Raw genomic sequence first — 22,707 nt, forward strand, 5'->3', positions numbered from 1 at the left:
CCTCGGTGCTCAGATCAAGTGGAGTGGAAAGACTCGTCACTATCATCAGCTCCTCTGTCTGCTGGTGGGTCTCGGGCCTCCTCAGAACGCTCGGAAGGAGTGTCTGGCTCAGGTGGAATGTCAACACCACCAGAGAGAATAAGCCTCCTCAAATGCTCATAACGTCGCTAGCTGCGACGCTCTAGCTGTTTAAAACGTCGCTGGTTGCAACGCTCTGAATAGGCTATGTCGTCAAACAATTGGTGGATCAGGCTGAAGAGTGGCTGTAGGAATGCTGGTGGTGTTGCATCGGTAGGTGCTGAAGCTGAAGGGACTGATGTGGAAGGTCCCTCCTCTGTATAAGGTCCTAGTGTCTGTCTAATGCGTCGTCCAAGTGCTAGCTCAAGTTCCGGCCAGTCGTCATGTGGAATGATCTTCTTATGGCCGGCGACTGTCGGTCTCTGATCAGTAGTCATCCAAAGAACCCCAGCCATCGTGGCTAGCTGAGTAATCAAGCACGGGGAGGCTAGGTTGCCCACATAGTGAACCCACCCCATGGACCATCTAATGTGCCATGGAAGGTGTAACTCACGGCCCTCCAAGACACACCAAACCATAACAGCCATATCTGTAGTAACCTTCGTCTTATGGGTGCTTGGCATCACATAGTTGGACAGCAGCTGCTGCCAAATACAGGCCTCATATGTCAAAGAACGGACACGGATACCCAAGGGAGTCGTCTTATCAGCACCATATATCCACTGACTCCCTGATAAACCCCATATTTAGGGTTTATCTTGTGTTGAATTTAGAAGGTTTTGTCAACCTTTCTCCCATTTATCCAATGAAATAGCATGATTTTGTAAATTCTCCTTTATTTGTGCTTAAGAGTGAAAACATGCTTTTTAGGTCCTTAATTGTTTAATCTTGATTTACCTTTGATTTCATTAGATGTCTTGATATGTTTGTTAAGTGATTTCAGATTTATGAAGCAAGGATTGGATCAAGGGAATGAACAAAAAGCATGTAAAAATGGAGAACTCATGAAGAAATGAAGGAATCGCAAAAGCTATCAAGCCGACCTCTTCGCACTTAAACAACCATAACTTGAGCTACAGAGGTCCAAATGATGCGGTTCCAGTTGCGTTGGAAAGCTAACATCCGAGGCTTCGAAACAATATAAGATTTGCTATAGTTGCTACACGTATGGTGATGTGTACGCGCACTGTACGCGCACGCATCGTTGCTGCCATATGATCCACTTAAAGCAATACGTGGCCAGCGAATTCTAAAGCCTTGTGGGCCCAATCCAACTTATTTCTGATGCTATTTAAGCCAAGGATTGAAGGAGAATCAACATACTTTACATACTTTCACACATTAGTTTAGTTTAGGTTAGTTTTAGAGAGAGAAGCTCTAACTTCTCTCTAGAATTAGGATTAGGATTAGGTTTAGTTCTTAGATCTATATTTTGATTCATGCTCTCTACTTCTTCTTCTTCTTCTCAATTCTTTGTTGTTGAATTTATGATTCCTCTATTCTTTTGTTGTAATTTCCTTTATGTTGTTTCTATGCTTTATTGTAGATCTACTCTTGTTCCTTCTATTTTCTTCCAATTTAATTTGAGGTAATTCATAATAATTGTGTTTCTTTTGATTATTGTTATTAATTCCTTGCAATAAGTAGTTGTTAGATTTTATTGTTGTTATCAATTTACTTTGCTTTCCTTTTATGCCTTTCAAGTGTTTGATGAAATGCTTGGTTAGATTTTAGTATAGATTTTATTCCTCTTGGCTTTGGTAGAGTAATTAGTGACGCTTGAGTTATCTAATTCCTTTGTTGATTGATAATTAGAAGTTGCTAATTGATTTGGATACCTCTAAAGCTAGTCTTTCCCTTGGGAGTTGGCTAGGACTTGTGGAATCAAGTTGATTCATCCACTTAACTTTTCTCCATGATTAGAGGTTAACTAAGTGGTAGCAATGGACAATTGTTGTCACAATTGAGGAGGATAACTAGGATAGGACTTCTAGTTCTCATATCTTGCCAAGAGCTTTCTTAGTTGTTAGTTTATTTCTTTTGCAATTTACATTCCTTATTCCTTAACTCAAAAACCCCAAATATACTTCATAGCCAATAACAAGAACATTTGTTTGCAATTCCTAGGGAGAACGACCCGAGGTTTGAATACTTCGGTTTATAATTTTAGGGGTTTGTTACTTGTGACAACCAAATTTTTGTATGAAATGACTATTATTGGTTTAGAAACTATACTTGCAACGAGAATTCATTTGTGAATTCTAAACCACACAAAAGTCATAATCATCACTCCCAGACTCAGCAATCACTACTAAGACTTGGTCCCAATCAAAAGTCTTCATCTTCCTCTCTCCTTCAGCCTCTTCATATGAATCTTTACCACTCGGTCTAGGCCTAAGGTGGAAGGCATACTCAATTGCCTCCTCAGTGACCAGAATCTACTGGCCTCTCAGGTAAACTGCATCAAGGGCCCCAGTGTAGTAGTTCGCATAAAATTCCTTGACCCATGATTCATTCACCGTTGGAAGCTCCCAACCTATGAAACTCCAACTCCACTGAGCAATCTGATCATCCGTATACTGGCTCAACTCATCCGGGAGATGGAGTTCCCTCTCAACATGCAAGTTCTTTTTTAGGAACTTTTCAAACTTTCGCTTCGAATATGCATTGCTGAACTTATGTTTATCAGTAGGAGGTGTATTCTGAGCTTCTCTGTCACTCCCACTGATACGCCTTGCATAGAATGCAAGATCAGAGGTATCAGCAGACTGAGAAGTCCGCTTTCTTTTGCCGGAGCTTGTGGCCTTACCCTTCCCTTTTCTATCAGCCATCTGCAAAACAAGAAGGGAAATGGGGATATGAACATAATCTAGAGGCACACAATCAAGGAAGTGTGACAAATAGAGAACAAGCAGAAACTGCATCACCTAGCAACATATAACAGAAGTGAACAGAAAATGGAAATTGAATGGAAGCATACATGAGAATCAAATTAAATCAAACACAAACAATCTTCCAATCAAATTCAGGATATGAGGGTAGCTAACTTGCTTGTTTATCGAAGAATAAAAGAAGGAAGGAGCAATGTTACTATGCACCAAGAGAAAGAAAACAGTTAAAAGTTAAAAGTTAATGTTAGTTGAAAAATAAAAGGAAAATTAAAAGTTAAAAGTTATGTTAGTAAAAAGGAAAATGGTTAATTGAAAGTGAAAAGAAAAGTTAGATGAAAAAGAAAAGCAGAGTTAAAAGTTAGGCAAAGAAAAAGAAAAATTAGTTTAAAAGGAAAAGAAATAGAAAAAGTTAGTTGAAAAAGAAATCAAAGCTTAAAAGTTATGTAAAAAGAGAGAAGTTAGTGAAAGAAATGGGAGGAAAATCAAAATTTAAGTGCATAGTCACAAGTTTCTTGATTACAAAAAGTTTCAAAAATGTCAAAACAAGCAAGTTTCTATTCACTTTTCAAAAGTTCAAGATGCCAAAATAAGTGATTCACATATATATGTAGAGCACATAATCAAGCAAGTATTAATCACAAGCAATTGGCATAAGTTGAAATAATTTGGTGTTGGCAAGTCAAAACTTTAATGAACAATGCACATAAATGAAATTCAAACACCGAATTTCAATGAGGCATGAAGGTTACAATGTTGAGATAAGAGTTGAAAATTTTATGCACTATGTGACTAAAGGTAATTTGGGCATAGAGAAAATGAGTCAAATTAGCCACATAGGTAGAAGAAATCATCAACCTTGTGAAAGCAAGCAAATGGGGCTCAAATTCAAATGAAAACCAAGCTTATGGTCAATCTGAAAATTCACTCAAACTATTCAATGCATAGAGGTAAATCAGCATTATAAACAAGCAAAGAATGTTATAAGCATGACCAAAACTTGTAAACAAGTTCTTGAGGAGTTTCCGAAACCATTTAGCAAACAAAATTCTATTGACACAGAATTTCGTCAAATAGAGCTTGTTGCACCAAATAAAATAATGTTATTTCATGAAACATAGTTAGGAAAAATCTGGCAGCATTTCAGCAGCAAATTGGCTATTTCCCAAACCCAATCAATCAATTTAGACTTCCTATGAATGCATTAACAATTAAAAACAGAAAAACCATATATAAATTCATCGGAAGTAAGCAAATGGGCCAATATACAGCAACAAAACACGAATAGGCAATGAAACCAAGCCAACAAAAGTAATGGCCTACAAGAAGAACAACAATATACTACCAACAGCAGCATTCTTTTTGTTGGGAAAATAACAGAAACATAATGGCTTAAAAAGACAGCACCAAACAGAGACAAGGAACAATCCAGCAGCATTCTTTCTCTTGAATTCAATAATCTTTCCACTTGCAAGCAGCATGAGTTTAAACAATTAAGCACAACTGAATCCAACAACCAAGTGCAAATTGAATCAAAGAACTCAGCCCATAGCACTCAGAAAAAAAAACAAGGCAGAAACAGATTTCCAGGCAGCAGCAATCACAATTGAAATTCATAATAGCCTTCAGCAAGAGTAGAACAGCCATAAGCCATAAATAGCATGTTTCCCAGGTTCAAGCAAGCAGCAAAAAGAATTCATATGATTTAACCAGTTCCACAAACTGGAATCATTGCAGTTCACATAATATGGATCAAGCAACAAGCAGAGCAGCGCTTAGCAACAACAAACCAAGAAAAATGAATGAAACGGTAACACGTTCACAGCATCTATTTTGGACAATGAATAAAAATACAATAAATAGCAATCACCAGTCCAGAACTCAACACCAAAATAACACAATAAACAAGTTCATCCAGGGCAGCATTCAGGGAAGAGGTAGAATCAGTCCGAACAGCAGCAGTAAGCAAAACAAAACCTACATCCACTAACCAGTTCAAGTTATCTAACCACCTAAATCAACTAAGCTAACCTAATTGAATTAAGCAGGTTAAACAGAAATTAAACTAACATATTAATTAAACGAAAATAAAAGTAACTGAAAAGGAAGGGGAACCTGGGCAGAAACAAAAGTAGAGGGTTGATAAGTGGGTCGACACCGGCTCAGAGGCGAAGCAGCGGTGGCGCTCCAAGACAGAAGCGGCGGAGGTGCTCTATGGCGCTGCGTTGAGAAACAGGGGTTTCCCCCGTTCTTCCCTCAAACAGAATAGGAGAGATGGAGATGAGGTGAGGGAAATGTGGTGAAAGGTGGTGGTTGGTGGAGGGGGCGCCGGCGACTACGGCTGGGTGCCGCGGCGTTTGTGTGGTAGCAGGGAAGCAGAGAAGATAGAAGTGAAGAGAAGAGGAAGAAGAAAAAAAGGGGGGGGGGGAGACGTGGTGGATGTCGGCGGTGGTGGTTGGTCGGTGGCGGGTTCAGAGACGGAGGTTGAGGTGGTGGACGTGTGAATTTGAAACGGGGTGGGAGGGGTTCAGAGATAGAGACGTTGGAGAGGGGGGTGTTTACGCGAAGAGAATAGGGTTCGCACATAAGGAGGGGGTAGGATTTTAGCTATTGTGCGTACGCACCACGGACATGCACAGGCACGGCTGAAGGAATTAGGATTTGTGCGTGCGCATCAACTGTGCGAACGCCGTGGACAGGGGCCATTTTTTGCAGTGTGCGTATGCACGATGTGATTTTTTTTTTTATTTTTAGCATTACCCAACATTTTAATATTCACAGAAACAAAAAATTAACAAAAATCTGCAATTATTTACATTCAACTTTAAAATTATCAAAATTTTATTTTCCAAAACAAAATTTGTTAACTACTCAAAATACTTGAAATATGCACAAACAAAAGCTACCAACTACTTCAACTATTCACAACCAATTAAAAACTTCAAAATTGTAATTCATGGCAAAAAGACAAATTCAAATAAAATTACCAATTATTCAAAAAAGCAATTGAAAGACTAAAAATCTAAAAAGGTAAGCTACCAATCAAGAGACATATTTACAAGAACACAATAAAAAAGAAAAGTTGGAAAGTTTTACTATGGTGGGGTGTCTCCCACCTAACACTTCTATTTAGAGTCCTTAAGTTGGACTTTATTGAGAAGCTCTCATCAAGGAGGCTTGTGTTTCCATTGTTCTTTGAATTTCTGCCCATGTTTGCAATTTCCATGGCTTTCGAGATTCCAAAGCTTGTACACCCAATCTAGTTGATTCTCTTCATTCCATATAGGTGACAAATACTTGAAATTCTCAATCCCTATAACACAATAGCAACCAAACTCATAATGCAATGGGCGAGAATCCATAGGAGAAAAAGGAAATAAAAACAAAAGATAATAAGAACAAGCAAAACGGACTCCTAAAACTAGCAAAAATAAGTAATCAATCAAAACCAAACTATTCATATATTCATATATTCACATATTAACATATTCACAATCAATCAAAAACAAGCTATTTACATATTTACATATTAACAATAGCCAATAACAAGCATCATTACAACTCCCCGGCAACGACGCCAAATTTGATAAGAGAACTATTGTTAGTCTAGATTTTCATAAAATAGAATTCCATCGTTGAAAGTATAGTCTAAACCAACAATGAATTCTCAAGATCAAATAATAAAGTCAATACAAAATAACCGAGAGTATTTAGCTCCTGGGTCGTCTTCCCTAGGAGTTGCAATGAAGTGTACATTTATTGGCTATGAGAGAGAGCATGGGGAATCGGGAATGAAAGCAAGAGAGCAAGAAACGTAAATAGCAAGAGAGCAAATAAACATGTAAGGAATGTAAATGGCAACTCTTGGCAAGAATTGGGGAATTTAGGATTCCTATCCTAGTTATGGACCACAAACATGGCAATCGTGTGGAATCAATTCAAATTAGTTAATCCTCCTTGAGAATTAGTCAAAAGAGCATAATTGATCTCAATCCATAAGTCCTAGTCAACTCACTAATTACTTAGTGAAAGACTAGCATCAATGAAACCAAACCAATTAATTATTCTCACACAATGCAGAATGGACATCCACAACTCAATTCCACCCAAACATCCAATTTCTCAACCAAGAGTGTGGAAACTAAACATGCAAGAAATTAAATGAAAGCAAGTAAAAGTAAAAGCAATTAAATGCAAGGAAAGGAAACTTAACATGCAAGAAAACATCTTGGCAAGTAATTGAGAGCTAAGGTTACCTATCCTAACCATTGACCACAAACATATGATGATTATGAAGAGTTAATCCTACTTAGTCAACCTTACATCGAAGATAAGTCAAATAGGCATAGTTAATTCCAATCCCTAAGTCCTATGTCAACACTAAGGGGTCACATAGAGTCAAGGGAGACCAAATCAACTAACTACTCTAATGTATCAAACAAGAATGGACATCAATGACTTAAGGATCACCAAAGGCATCAATTTCAAACCAAGAGTGTAGAGAAACTATGTAAAAACTAAGCCAAGCATTTTATCAAATACTTGGTGTGCATGAAAATAAAATAATATTAAATTGTAATAAAATAAATTCTAAAACTACCAAAGCAAAAAAGTAACAATAACAATTAAAGGAAGCAATAAATGGCATGAAAACATAAACTGCATCAATTAAAATTAAATGTAACATGAGTGTTATAAAACATAAAAATGACAAAATAAAGGAAATAACAAGAGAAATGAAGAAGAACAAAGAAGCAATAACAATAAATGACAAGGTAAAGTAAATAAAAACAAGAATTAAAAGTAGAAATTGCAAGAATTTAAACTAAATAACCCTAATTCTAGAGAGAGGAGGGAGTTTCTCTCTCTAGAAACTAAGAGAAAACATAACAAAAACTAAACCTAATTGTCCCCTTTCATTCCTCTTCACTTTGGCCTTAAATAGCTTTAGAAAATGAGTTGGACTGGATTTTGGAGGTCCAGAATTCGCCCCCAGCGATTTGCATTAATAACCTCACGCATATGCACGCGTGCGTACGCACGACCTACTGTGCGTACGCACGTTTGCACAAAAATTCCATCGTGCGTACACACGACATTTAGTGCGTACGCATCCTTGCACGAAGTCCGTTGTGCGTACGCACGCATCACTGTTCGTACGCATCTTTGCAGCAGCTTCCAAACTCCATTTTCTTCATGATTTCTCCCCTTTTGGATGCTCTTTCTTCACTTCTTCAACCCAAACTTGCCTTGAAAACATGAAATCACTCATCAAAACCATCAAGGCACCAAATGGGATCAAAGTGAATAAAATTTAGCAATAAAAAAGACCTAAAGAGCATGTTTTCACTTTCAAGCACAAATTAGGAAGACATCATGAAACTATGCTATTTCAATGGCTAAATACAAGAAAAGTCAATGAAATCTACCTAATTAAAGCAAATAAATACCATGAAATATGGATTCATCAGTATTGTAAAAAATATTAATATTAATATTAATACTAATATTAAGAAATATTAACAAGTATAATAAAATATTAATATTAACAAATATTAACGAGTACAATAAAATAATTACTTATTAATATTTTTTAATATATTCATTAATATGTTTATAGTTAACAAATATTTTTATTTTAAATTTAATTAATACTAGTGTACCAATATGCAATATGTGTGTATTTATTGAATTTGTTATAAAAAATTAATCAATAAGTATGTTAACGAGTATTGACATATTAATATTAATTAAATTTAAAACAAAAAAATTGGTATACTCCAAAGATATTAATGAATGCAATAAAAAATATTAACGAGTAATTATTTTATTATACTTGTTAATATTTTTATAGTGTAATGAATATTTAATTATGATATAAAATGAAAGAATAAAGATAAATATCATGAAAAATGAGGTGTGTATGTGGTGCAAACATCAAAGAAGTTCGTCTAAAACTAAAACAAATTTTACGTAATTCGCTTAGGGCCTGGGCTAATTTTTATTACATTTGCTAAAATTCGCTTAGATTTGGGCAAACATCTTTAAATTTAAAAAAAAAAATTGGATTCCAAAAAATAAAGATAGATTATTTTTCTTTTGGAATTAAAAATATTTTTATTTTATTTTAGAAAAAATTCCTATATTATGTTCAAGACTTTAGTTAAATTCTTTATCATTGTTATCAAACTCGCGAATTAATTCGTAAACTCGTATGAGTTTACGAGTTTAGGTAATAGAATCGAGTTAACTCAAACACAAACTTGGTCAAACTCGCGAGTTTGAGAGTGAGTCAGCAAGTTTGTGTTGGGTGCCCATTTTTTCCCCAAAAAAAAAAAGAAAAAGAAGAAAGAGAGCAACACAACCCTAAACCCTTCACTTTGCACATCACTCACTCTCATTCTCCAAACGTTCTTCTCGTTTTGTCCATCCATCGCCATCGCTCATCACTGGTTGCAGCCGCGCCGGTCGCCTGCATCCAGACTTTCCACCATTCTCTCACTCTCACTCTCTCATTCTGCTCTCTATTGAGTCTGTCCTGCATCAAAGCACGTGGACTCGTGGAGCCTCTGTCGTCCGCCACATTTTCGCTGTTCGTCGTGTCCTCTTTTGGTCGTCACGCTTTCTCCGTTCATTCTATCAGCCTGTCGCTTGTCTTCCTACGCAGCACAACAACGCCTGGTTTTTCAGCTGAGCCTACTCCATTCAGCCATTTAATCCAGGTATGTTTTAAAACGAATTAGTTACTGAATTGCTACATTTTGTAGTTGTTACTTATTAGTGTTAGTTTAATCTGTTCTAAATTGCTACATTTTGTAGTTGTTACTTGTTAGTGTTAGTTTAGTTGTTATTGATTCTGAATGTCTGAAACTCTGAAATCTGAATTGATCAACTTTGTTAGTTCATTTTTGATAATTTCTAATCATTATTAAGAGATAGATAAAGATAAGTGGATAACTTTACTAAATTAATTATTTGGTATATTGATTTGTTGATTTAGGAGCAAAAATACAAAATGTTTGAGAATATTGGTTCAGGGACAAGGTTTTCAGTTCCTAGTATTCTTAGACTTACTGTTTCTAGGAGAAAAAATGCAACTGGAAATAGAAGATGAAAACATGGTATCGATATTCATGGCAATGGTAAAAAAGTGAAGTGTAATTATTGCTCAAAGACTATAAGCAGAGAAATTTATAGGTTCAAGCATCACCTTGCCGGTACTAAAGAGGATTTAGAATCTTGTGCTTCAGTACCTGAAGAAGTTAAGGCTGTGATGTTGAAAGTCTGTGTGGAGACTAAAAAAACATCATTGAAAAAGATAAGATTTGGTGATGATGAGGATTATCTTGAGCAAACAAAAAAGGAAAAGGAGAAGGATAATTCTCAAGAAAAGGGAAAAGATATGCGCAACTTTGTCACAAAAGGAAAAGGGGCTCAAGTTCAATCAACAATAAATCAAATGATGAAGAAGGATCTAGAGGGAACAATGTGATCAGCAATATAATACATTTGTCTATAAAAGTGCTATTCCTTTCAATGTTATTAAGAATCTTGAGTTTTTAAAGTTTTGTGAGATGGTTGGGAGATATGGAATTGGCTACAAACCTCTTTCTTACCATGAGATAAGAGAAACTTAATTAAAGAAAGCAGTGATCAATGTTGATGAAATGCTTACCGAGTTTAAAGCAGAGTGAAAGAGAACTGGTTGTTCAATCATGTCAGATGGATGGACAGATAAAAAGAGGCATAGTATTTTTAACTTTTTGGTGAACAACCCTAAAGGAATAATTTTTCTTTATTCATTGGACACTTCTGACATATCAAAAACAATAGATAAAGCTCTCAAAATACTAGAAGATGCTATAGAATTTGTTGGTAAAGAGTGTAACACCCTAATTAGCCTAAGCTTTACCTCGCGTCGTAAAGCAAAGGATAATCAGAGATTATGACAGTTCTAAGCTCATACATATAATATATAGAAAGAATTAATATAATCTAAAAGCCCGATAAAGGATATAACTCAAAGGTAGGATATGGAAAGCGCAAAAACGTATAAATGGAGTAACTAACTTAAAGCACAAGAAATAGATACAATTTATATCAAAATATCATAGTATAATATCATAAGGATCTAGCCACGACTTGCGGAGTTTAAGCCGGCTAGCCATATACAGACCATACATGAAACCAGACGGTAAAAACAGCTTATACAAGTTTTGTTCTCTCAGTACATGCCTCTAGGCTAAACAAAATACAAAAATGAGAGATGTATAGCAAAATAAATCAAAAGACCCCGAAAGATATCCGAATTCTCCGTTTCTGTCACCAACCAAACAACTCACTGAGGTGGGCTGCGACCTGTATCTGAAAAACAACAACAGAATATGGTATGAGAACCGGAGGTTCTCAGTATGGTAACAGTGCCCAATGATGTAGGATATAAGACCCCGAGATGCCGAAGGCAATCCTAAGCTCCATATCCATTACAAGATTCAAACTTAAGCATACTAGAGCAGTTAAGCATAAAATAAACCTTAACATACATAAACCGAGTAGTCTATCTTAGGGGGTTTCTATTCTAACCAACGCCGCTGTCCCACAATCTTCCCAACCGATCCTCCATGCGATCCCATTGCCACCACCTTTCGAACCTCCTCAATCCCAAACAAACACAGATAATACAACCAAGGAAAACACAAGTAATATGCAAATATATAACAAGTAGTTCAAAAAGCAAGTAGGCATGTTATACAGTTAGGCAAGCTCAAGTAGTCAAAGCAAACCAGCACATAAGAGATGCATATGATGAATGCCTGTCCTATTGGCTCGTGATATCACTTGTCGGTCTATAAATGCCAACCCGACACACCCTTTCGGATGTCGCCTTTCTGCCACTTCCGAGGATATAGCGCCAGGCACACTTTTGTTCCGAGGATATAGTGCCTGGCACACTATCGTTCCAAGGATATAGTGCCTGGAGCACTTGCATGCTCAATCCGAGGATATAGTGCCTAGCACACTCTTGCGGCGGAGAAGGAAAACAACAACATCATATAATTCATCACAAATCATTCCAAGGATATAGTGCCTGGCTCACTACCCACATCTACAAGTCCATCAATCCCAACTCATCATCGTTTCTCATCTCAATCACTTCCAATTATCAACCTCAACATTCCAAGGATATAGTGCCTAGCACACTCTCCACATAATTCAATAATTCCATCATTTCTTTCCAAATTCTCAACTCATCGCAATCATTATAAATTCATAATTCCCTTTTTGAACTCAATAGTTTATTAATTTCTCAATTCATACATCTTTCTTTCTTCTCACTCTATCAAACCCATCCTCAGTACACCAGAAACCTAAGCCTCTGTTTTCTAGTTTTTCAAGATAATATCAAATTAAACCTCCTAAGATCCTTCCCATGTCCTAATACCCGAAATTGAGCCCAAAAGTCTTAAAATGGTGTTATAGAAGCTTACAACCTTGTTGGGAAAGTAGAATAGTTGAAAAACAAGTATAATTTGAGAAACAAGGCATGTGTAGCCGCACAGGGGTGTGTGCGTGCGCACGCCCAAGAGATTTTAAAATGTGTGCGTACCCACAGGGATGTGCGTACGCACAGGTGGCAAAACTTACAGAATCTATTCACTCACACAACCTGTGCCAGCGCCCTTAACAGACTGGCCTTCCCAACGTGTGCGTCCGCACAGGTTGCAATTCTTCCTTAGATATGTGCGCGCACAAGCTGTGCTAGCACTGCAAACAGAACGATTTTCCTGTCTGTGCGTACGCACAGATGTGTGCGTCCGCACAGGTCAAAATTTTTGCAGGGTGTGCGTCCGCACGAGGGTGTGCGCTTGCACATATTAGAAATCATAAAATTCTGCAACCTTGCAGAATTTCAGATTTTTAACACCAAATTTGAATGATCATAACTTCCTCTACAAATTCTAATTTTCACAAACTTTATATCGATTTAAAGGGTTTTCAAAGATCTTTAATTCTAAACAAATTTCAATCAATTTTGAAAACCGAGACAAAAGTTATGATCGAACAAAGTTCACCAAAAACCCAGTTTTTACAAAAGTCACAAAACCTCAACATTACCAACATTTCCGACCTAATCAAACCAAAACCAGTTCAAGCTCTACTTTCTATCATAACCTAACCTTTTTATCATATTATACCATTTTCAACCACCAACACCTTCTTCAATCCTAATTCAATCATTACCAACATCAAAATCAATCCCCTATTCTTTCAAATTTCAATCTTTCACACCACCTTTACCAATTCAACATTCATGATTTACCAACTCATCATAATTCACATCATTTATCAATAATCTCAACACTCACCTTCAATATACCAACAAGATCACTAATCATCATCAATCATTAACCATATCAATAATAATAAATCACATACCCAACATCAAACATCATAATCCTTAAATACCAACAATCATTATCAAATTCACATTTTCCTCATTTTAAAACTCCATATCATCATCATCTTCATACAAGTTATCTTCACACATCATAATCACATACAATCATTCATTCTCACATATCAATATTATTCAACATACATCAACATTCAGCACCTCAACAACCATTATAATCCATTCCTATCCTATGGGTTACTAGCCTAAGTGTCCATGAATATTATATACTTGGCCGATTCCCTTAATGAACCAAATAAGCTTTCAACTAAAATCCAACCACCAATGTAACTCCAACAAGCACCAACAAGCTCCAAACTCACAATAATCAAGCTATACACATATAAATCACCACAAAATCAACCTAGGGTTCCATTTAAACATAATATCACAAGGGTTTAGTGGCTCTTACCTTTTCCAACAGATTTGATAGCAAAAATTCAATGCTATGCAAGGATTAGAGCAAACCTAAACATCCAAAATCACAAAAACTCATTTAACCCAAAGCCCTAAAAACCCAAAATTTAGAGGAGAGGAACTGGGAAGATTTCGAACTTTTCTTACCAGTTTCTTACATGGGTTTTGTAGAGCTCTTCACAAGAGACGCGTAGCCACTGATGGCACGCAAATCGGAGCACCGTAGCTCAAGATATTAGCTTGGAAAGATTGAAGTGAATAGTGCCCAAGGGTTTCTCTTCTTCCCCTTCTCTTCAGCTGAGTGTGAGTGTGTTTGAGTTTATTAATGAACCCTTATATATATTGGACTTGGGCCCAACTTGGGCCCGGTTCTCGGGCCAAACTTTTAACACTAACGCCCGGTTTTTCATCTCTAATATTTTCTAAGGTTTTCGGCTGTTTTCACTTCTTCTCGCGCAGCACCGAGCAGACTTGAACCGGTTCAATCGGTTTGACTGCCGGTTCGCGGTTTTTCACAGTTTTTCGCAGAAAACACATTTTTTGACTCGGAATTACCTACGAAGTCCGACAATCATATTTAAATCCCCAAATTCTCATCCTAACTTTTCAAAATTTAATTTGGGTATTTGATGAGCGGATAATTTATACGCTTTTTGGCATTATTTTTAGTATATTTTTAGTATGTTTTGGTTAGTTTCTATTATGTTTTTATTAGTTTTTATTCAAAAATCACATTTCTGGACTTTACTATGAGTTTGTGTATTTTTCTGTGATTTCAGGTATTTTCTGGCTGAAATTGAGGGACCTGAGCAAAAATCTGATTCAGAGGCTGAAAAAGGACTGCAGATGCTATTGGATTCTGACCTCTCTGCACTCGAAGTGGATTTTCTGGAGCTACAGAAGCCCAATTGGTGCGCTCTTAATTGCGTTAGAAAGTAGACATTCTGGGCTTTCCAGCAATATATAATAGTCCATACTTTGCTCAAGGTTTGATGGCCCAGACCGGCGTTCCAAGTCAGCTTAAGAATTCTGGCGTTTAACGCCAGAATTGGCATAAAAGCTGGAGTTAAACGCCCAAACTTGCACAAAAGCTGGCGTTTAACTCCAAGAAAAGTCTCTACACATGAAAGCTTCAATGCTCAGCCCAAGCACACATCAAGTGGGCCCCGGAAGTAGATTTTTACACTAAACACCCTAGCTTACTCATTTTCTGTAACCCTAGGTCACTAGGTTACTATAAAAACTACTTTTAGTGATTCATCTTGTACCTCATGACACTTTACACATTTTATATTGTATCTTCTACGGTATGAGTCTCTAAACCCCATTGTTAGGGGTGAGGAGCTCTGCTATTCTTCATGAATTAATGCAATTACTACTGTTTTCCATTCTATCACGCTTGCTTCTATTCTAAGATATTCATTTGCACTTCAACCTAATGAATGTGATGATCCGTGACACTCATCATCATTCTCACCTATGAAGGCGTGCCTGACAACCACCTCCGTTCTACCTTAGATTGAATGCATATCTCTTAGCCTCATGATCCAGATCAGAGTGTTCGTGGTATAAGCTAGAATTATTGGCGGCCATTCTTGAGATCCGGAACGTCTAAACCTTATCTGTGGTATTCTGAGTAGGATCTGGGAAGGGATGACTGTGACGAGCTTCAAACTCACGAGTGTTGGGCGTAGTGACAAACGCAAAAGGATCAATGGATCCTATTTTGACATGATCGAGAACCGACAGATGATTAGCCGTGCCGTGACAGCGCATTTGGAACATTTTCACTGAGAGGACGGGAAGTAGCCATTGACAACGGTAATGCCCAACATAAAGCTTGCCATGGAAGGAGCCTTGTGTGCATGAAGAAGAAGATAGTAGGAAAGCAGAGATTCAGAAGACAAAGCATCTCCAAAACCTCAACCTGTTCTTCATTACTGCATAACAAGTATTTATTTCATGTTCTTTTACTTTTTACAATTAAATCTGAGAATTATTGATATCCCGACTAAGAGTTACAAGACAACCATAGCTTGCTTCAAGCCGACAATCTCGGTGGGATCGACCCTTACTCACGTAAGGTATTACTTGGACGACCCAGTGCACTTGCTGGTTAGTTGTGCGGAATTGCAAAAGTGTGATTGTGACTTCGTGCACCAAGTTTTTGGCGCTGTTGCCGGGGATTGTTCGAGTTTGGACAACTGACGGTTTATCTTGTTGCTTAGATTAGGAATAATTTATTTTTGTTGGTTTAGAGCCTTTTATTTGAGTTTAGTTTCATATTTTAAGTTTGGTGTTAATTGCATGCCTTTATTTTCTTTTAAATTTTCGAATTTGCATGTCCTTAGTTCTTCCTTGATTTTTAAAAAATTCTAAGTTTGGTATCTTCTTTGTGTTTTTCTTTAATTTTTCAAAAATTTGTGTTTGATTTTCTAAAAATTTTAAGTTTGGTGTGTTTTTGTGCTTTTATTTACTTAAAAATTTTTCAAAAATTTGTTCTTGGTGTTCATCTTGATCTTCAAAGTGTTCTTGGTGTTCATCTTGACATTCAAAGTTTTCTTGTTTGTTCTCTTTATTTTGATCTAAAATTTCTAAGTTTAGTGTCGTTTTGTTGTTTTTCTCTTTCCTCATTAAAATTCAAAAATAAAAAAATATCTTTTCCTTATTTTACTCATAATAATTCTTTGGGTCCGGTTCACACTTTGATCATGGTTTTTGGTGATCCATGCATTGGCATAGAACTCTTGAACCATTAAGATCCCGACTTGTTGAATGGGATTGGTGAGAATTTCCCAACCTCTTCTTTGAATCTCATGTCAGATCTCCGGATATTCACTCTTTTTGAGCTTGAAAGGGACCTCAGGGATCACCTTCTTCTTGGCCACAACTTCATAGAAGTGGTTTTGATGGACCTTTGAGATGAATCTCTCCATCTTCCATGACTCGGAGGTGGAAGCTTTTGCCTTCCCTTTCCTCTTTCTAGAGGTTTCTCCGGCCTTATGTGCCATAAGTGGTTATGGAAAAATAAAAAGCAATACTTTTACCACACCAAACTTAGAAGGTTTGCTCGTCCTCGAGCAAAAGAAGAAAGAAGGGAGTAGAAGAAGAAGAAATAGAGGAGATGGAGGGGGTTTAGTGGTTCGGCCAAAGGGGAGAAGTAGTGTTTGTGATATGTGGAAATGAAGAAGTGAATAGGGGTTTATATAGGAGTGGAAAGAGAGGGTAGGGTTCGTGTATTAGGGGTTGGGTTTGGGAGGGAAAGGATTTGGATTTGAATAGTGAGGTAGGTGGGGTTTTATGATGGATGGATGTGGGTTGGTGAAAAGATTATGGAGAAGAGGGTAGGATTTGATAGGTGAGGGGTTTTTGGGGAAGAGGTATTGAGGTGATTGGTCAATGGTGGGTGGGGAAGAAGAGAGAGAGAGAGAGAGAGAGTTGAGGTAGGTGGGGATCCTGTGGGATCCACAGATCCTGAGGTGTCAAGGACTTCTCATCCCTGCACTATGTTGGCGTGTAAACGCCCCTTAGAGTGCCAATCCTGGCGTTAAACGCCAAGTTGCTGCCCATTTCTGGCGTTTAACGCCAGCTTATCTTCCCTTTGTGGCGTTAAATGCCAGCTTTTCTCCCTTTTCTGGCGTTAAACGCCAACTTTGTGCCCATTTCTGGCGTTAAACGCCAGTTTGGTGCCCTTTTCTGGCGTTAAACACCCAGAATGGTGCCAGACTGGGCGTTAAACGCCCATTCTGCTACCCTTACAGGCGTTTAAACACCAGTAAAATCGTCCTCCAGGGTGTGCTGTTTTTAATGCTGTTTTTCACTCTATTTTTGCTTTTTCAGTTGTTTTTGTGACTTCACATGATCATCAACCTAAAGAAAATATAAAATAACAATGGAAAATAAATAGATATAATTAATTAGAATTGGGTTGCCTCCTAACAAGCGCTTCTTTAATGTCAATAGCTTGACAGTGGGCTCTCATGGAGCCTCACAGATACTCAGAGCATGATGATAGCCTCCCAACACCAAACTTAAAGTTTGAATGTGGGGGCTCTGTTTGACTCTGCATTGAGAGAAGCTTTTCATGCTTCCTCTCCATAGTTACAGAGGAAGATCCTTGAGCCTTAAACACAAGGTAGTCCTCATTCAACTGAAGGACCAACTCTCCTCTGTCAACATCAATCACAGCTTTTGTTGTGGCTATGAAGGGTATGCCAAAGATGATGGATTCATCCTCATCCTTCCCAGTGTCTAGAATTATGAAATCAGCAGGGATGTAAAGGCCTTCAACCTTTACTAGCACGTCCTCTACTAGTCCATAAGCCTGTTTCATTGATTTGTCTGCCATCTCTAGTGAGATTCTTGCAGCTTGTACCTCAAAGATTCCCAGTTTCTCCATTACAGAGAGTGGCATGAGGTTTATCCCTGACCCCAAGTCACACAGAGCCTTCTCAAAGGTCATGGTGCCTATGGTACAAGGTATGAAGAATTTTCCGGGATCCAGTTTCTTCTGAGGTAAGCCTCATTAATGCACTCAGTTCATTGGTGAACAAGGGGGGTTCATCCTCCCAAGTCTTATTACCAAATAACATGGCATTCAACTTCATGATTGCTCCTAGATACTTAGCAACTTGCTCTTTAGTGATATCTTCATCCTCTTCAGAGGAAGAATATTCATCTGAGCTCATGAATGGCAGAAGGAAGTTCAATGGAATCCCTATGGTCTCTCTATGAGCCTCAGATTCCTTTGGTTCCTCAAAGGGAAACTCCTTTCTGTCCAGAGGATGTCCCATGAGGCTTTTCTCACTAGGACTCACGTCCTCCTCACTCTCTCCAGGTTCGGCCATATTGGTCATGGTTATGGCCTTGCGCTCTCTCTTGGGGTTTTCTTCTGTATTGCTTGGGAGAGTACTGAGAGGGGTTTCAGTAATCTTCTTACTCAGCTGACCCACCTGTGCCTCCAAATTTCTAATGGAAGACCTTGTTTCATTCATGAAACTTAGTGTGGTCTTGGATAGATCAGAGACTATGGTTGCCAGGCCAGAATGGCTTTGTTCAAAATTCTCTGTCTGTTGCTGAGAAGATGATGGAAAAGGCTTGCTATTGCTAAACCTATTTCCTCCACCATTATTATTGAAGCCTTGTTGAGGCTTCTGTTGGTCCTTCCATGAGAAATTTGGATGATTTCTCCATAAAGGATTATAGGTGTTTCCATAGGGTTCTCCCATGTAATTCCCCTCTGCCATTACAGGGTTCTCAGGATCATAAGCTTCTTCTTCAGAAGATGCTTCTTTAGTACTGTTGGATGCAGCTTGCAATCCATTCAGACTCTGAGAAATCATATTGACTTGCTGAGTCAATATTTTATTCTGAGCCAATATGGCATTCAGAGTATCAATTTCAAGAACTCCCTTCTTCTGAGGCATCCCATTGTTCATAGGATTCCTCTCAGAGGTGTACATGAACTGGTTATTTGCAACCATTTCAATGAGTTCCTGAGCTTCTGCAGGGGTTTTCAAATGAAGAGATCCTCCTGCAGAATGGTCCAATGACATTTTTGACAACTCAAACAGACCATCATAGAATATACATATGATGCTCCATTCTGGAAGCATGTCAGAAGGACACCTTTTGATCAGTTGCTTATATCTTTCCCAAGCTTCATAGAGGGACTCTCCTTCCTTTTGTCTGAAGGTTTGAATTTCCACTCTAAGCTTGCTCATCTTTTGAGGTGGAAAGAATTTGGCCAGGAAAGTACTGACCAGCTTATCCCAAGAGTTCAGGCTTTCCTTAGGTTGTGAATCCAACCATGTTTTAGCTCTATCGCTTACAGCAAAAGGGAAAAGCATAAGCCTATAGACCTCGGGATCAACTCTATTGGTCTTGACAGTGTCACAGATTTGCAAGAATTCAGCTAAAAACTGATGAGGATCTTCCATTGGAAGTCCATGAAACTTGCAATTCTGCTACATTAGAGAAACTAATTGAGGCTTAAGCTCAAAGCTATTTGCTCCAATTGCAGGAATTGAGATGCTTCTTCCATAGAAGTTGGAAGAGTGTGCAATAAAGTCACCAAGCATTTTCCTTGCATCTCCACCATTGTTATTAGGTTCGGCCATGTCTCCTTCTTTTTCGAAAATTTCTGTCAGGTCCTCTCCAGAGGGTTGTGCCTTAGCTTCCCTTAGCTTCCTCTTCAGAGTCCTTTCAGGTTCAGGATCAGCTTCAACAAGAATGTTCTTATCCTTGTTCCTGCTCATATGAAAAAAGAAGAGAACAGCAAAGAAGAGAAATCCTCTATGTCACAGTATAGAGATTCCTTTATGTGAGTAGAAGAATAGAAGAGTAGAATGAAGAAAAGACAAGATGAAGAATTCAAACACAGAGAGGGAGAGAGGGTTCGAATTATAAGAAGAAGAGAAGTGTTAGTAAATAAATAGATAAATAGAGATATGAGAGGGAGAGTTTTCGAAAATAATTAGAAAGAGAAGGAAAATATTTTTGTTTTTATTTTAAAAATCAGTTATAATTCGAAAATTAAAAAGAGAAACAAAATAAAATTTGAAAAAGATAAGAAATAGTAACTAATTTATTTAGTTTTCAAATTTTAGAGAAAAGATATGATTGAAATAGAAAACCTTTGAAATCAAACAAAAAGTCAAGTAGTTAATTGAAAAAGATTTGAAAATCAAATTTTGAAAAGATAAGAAGTTTAGAAAAGATTTTGAAATTGATTTTGAAAAAGATGTGATTGAAAATCATTTTGAAAAAGATTTGAAAAAGAAATTTAAAAAGATTTGATTTTGAAATTAAAGTCAATTACTTGACTAACAAGAAACTAAAAGATATGATTCTAGAATTTAAAGATTGAACCTTTCTTAATAGGCAAGTAACAACCTTAAAATCTTTGAATCAATCACATTAATTGTTAGTAAAGTTTTTGAAAATATGGAATAAAATTAAGAAAAAGATTTTGAAAATCAATTTTAAAAATTTTCGAAAATATGAAAGGAGAATGAAAAAGATTTGATTTTTGAAAAAGTTTTGAAAAGATAGGATATTTAAATTGAAAATTTGACTTGACTCATAAAAAATAACTAAATTTTGAAAAATTTTTGAAAATGTCAACTCAAATATTCGAAATTTATGAGAAGAATAAGGGAAAGATATTTTTTTTATTTTTGAATTTTTAATGATGAAAGAGAAAAACATCAAAATGACTCAAGACATGAAAATTCAAGATCAAAACACATGATGCATGCAAGAACACTTTGAATGTCAAGATGAACACCAAGAACACTTTGAATGTCAAGATGAACACCAAGAACTTATTTTTGAAAATTTTTAAGAAAAGAAACACATGCAAGACACCAAACTTAGAAATTTTCAATGTTTAGACACTAACAAATTGAGAATGCATATGAAAAATAAGAAAAGACACAAAACATGAAGATCACAAGATCAAACAATGGAAATCATCAAGAACAACTTGAAGATTATGAAGGACACATGCATGAATTTTCAAAATTTTTTTTAAGAAAAATTAAAACATGCAATTGACACCAAACTTAAAATTTGACACAAGACTCAAACAAAAACACAAAATTTTTGGTTTTTATGATTTTATTAAATTTTTTTTTATTTTTTGGATTTTTTTCAAAAATTATTTTGGAAAGGTGAATAAAGAAATTCAAAATTTTTAATAAGAATTCCAGGAATCATGCAATGTTAGTCTACAACTCCGGTCCAAGAATTAGACATGGCTTACTAGCCAGCCAAGCTTTCATTGAAAGCTTCGGTCCAAAATACTAGACATGGCCAATGACCAGCCAAGCTTTAGCAGACATTACATTCAACAGCAAGATTGATAGAAATCAACAAGCTCTCGTGATGATAAGTTGAAACCTCGGTCCAAAAGTTCAGACGTGGCTTCACAGCCAGCCAGACTTCAACAGATCATCATAAAACTCTAGAATTCATTCTTAAAAATTCTGAAGCCATAGAATAATTTATTTATTTTTATTTAATTTTTTTTTGAAAATTTTTCGAAAATAAAAAGCTTAAAAATAAAATAAAATTACCTAATCTGAGCAACAAGATGAACCGTCAGTTGTCCAAACTCGAACAATCCCCGGAAACGGCGCCAAAAACTTGGTGCACGAAATTGTGATCCCAACGGTGCCAACAACTTGGTACGCACGATTGTAATCTCAACTCCTTTTCACAACTCCACACAACTAACCAGCAAGTGCACTGGGTTGTTCAAGTAATAAACCTTACGTGAGTAAGGGTCGATCCCACAGAGATTGTCGGCTTGAAGCAAGCTATGGTTATCTTTGTAAATCTCAGTCAGGCAGATTCAAATGGTTATGAGGTTTTGGTAATTAAAAGATAAATAGAACATAAAATAAGATAGAGATACTTATGTAATTCATTAGTGAGAATTTCAGATAAGCGTATGGAGATGCTTTGTTCCTTCTGAATCTCTGCTTTCTTGCTGCCTCCATTCAATCATTCATACTCCTTTCCATGGCAAGCTGCATGTTGGGTATCACCGTTGTCAATGGCTACCTCCCGTCCTCTCAGTGAAAATGGTCCTCTACGGTTTCTGTACGGCTAATCAACTGTCGGATTTCTCGTCTCGGATGAAAAATACCAGGCACAGCTACCGTATGGCTAATCAGCTGTTGGTTCTCGATCCTGTCAGAATAAGATCCAATAATCCTTTTGCACACTGTCACTGCGTCCCATAGTCACGAGTTTGAAGCTCGTCACAGTCATCCCTTCCAGATCCTACTTGGAATACCACAGACAAGGTTTAGACTTTCCGGATCTCAGGAATGCTGCCAATTGATTCTAGCCTATACCACGAAGATTCTAATCTCGGATTCAGATGCTCTGTTGTCAGGAGAGACGAAGTGAATCGTTGAAGAG

General features: G+C 37.1%; 1 protein-coding gene across 1 annotated transcript; it reads right to left on the reverse strand.

Annotated features, from left to right (window-relative positions):
- Positions 1-2,316: 2,316 nt before the first annotated feature.
- LOC107611919 (uncharacterized) lies at positions 2,317-5,156 on the reverse strand. The gene is made up of 2 exons (XM_016313790.3): positions 5,022-5,156; positions 2,317-2,849 (listed from the first exon to the last, which is right to left on the reverse strand). The coding sequence occupies exon 2, from the start codon at positions 2,847-2,849 to the stop codon at positions 2,457-2,459; it is 393 nt and encodes a 130-aa protein (XP_016169276.1). The 5' UTR covers positions 5,022-5,156; the 3' UTR covers positions 2,317-2,456.
- Between the last annotated feature and the right edge of the window lie 17,551 nt (positions 5,157-22,707).

The sequence above is a fragment of the Arachis ipaensis genome, chromosome B8 (genome assembly GCF_059453495.1).
Source record: "Arachis ipaensis isolate K30076 ecotype BB chromosome B8, ASM5945349v1, whole genome shotgun sequence".
Lineage (NCBI taxonomy): Eukaryota > Viridiplantae > Streptophyta > Magnoliopsida > Fabales > Fabaceae > Arachis > Arachis ipaensis.

Coding starts and splice junctions, on each gene's coding strand:
- LOC107611919 (XM_016313790.3), bottom strand. CDS start 2,849: ATGGCTGATAGAAAAGGGAAGGGTAAGGCCACAAGCTCCGGCAAAAGA.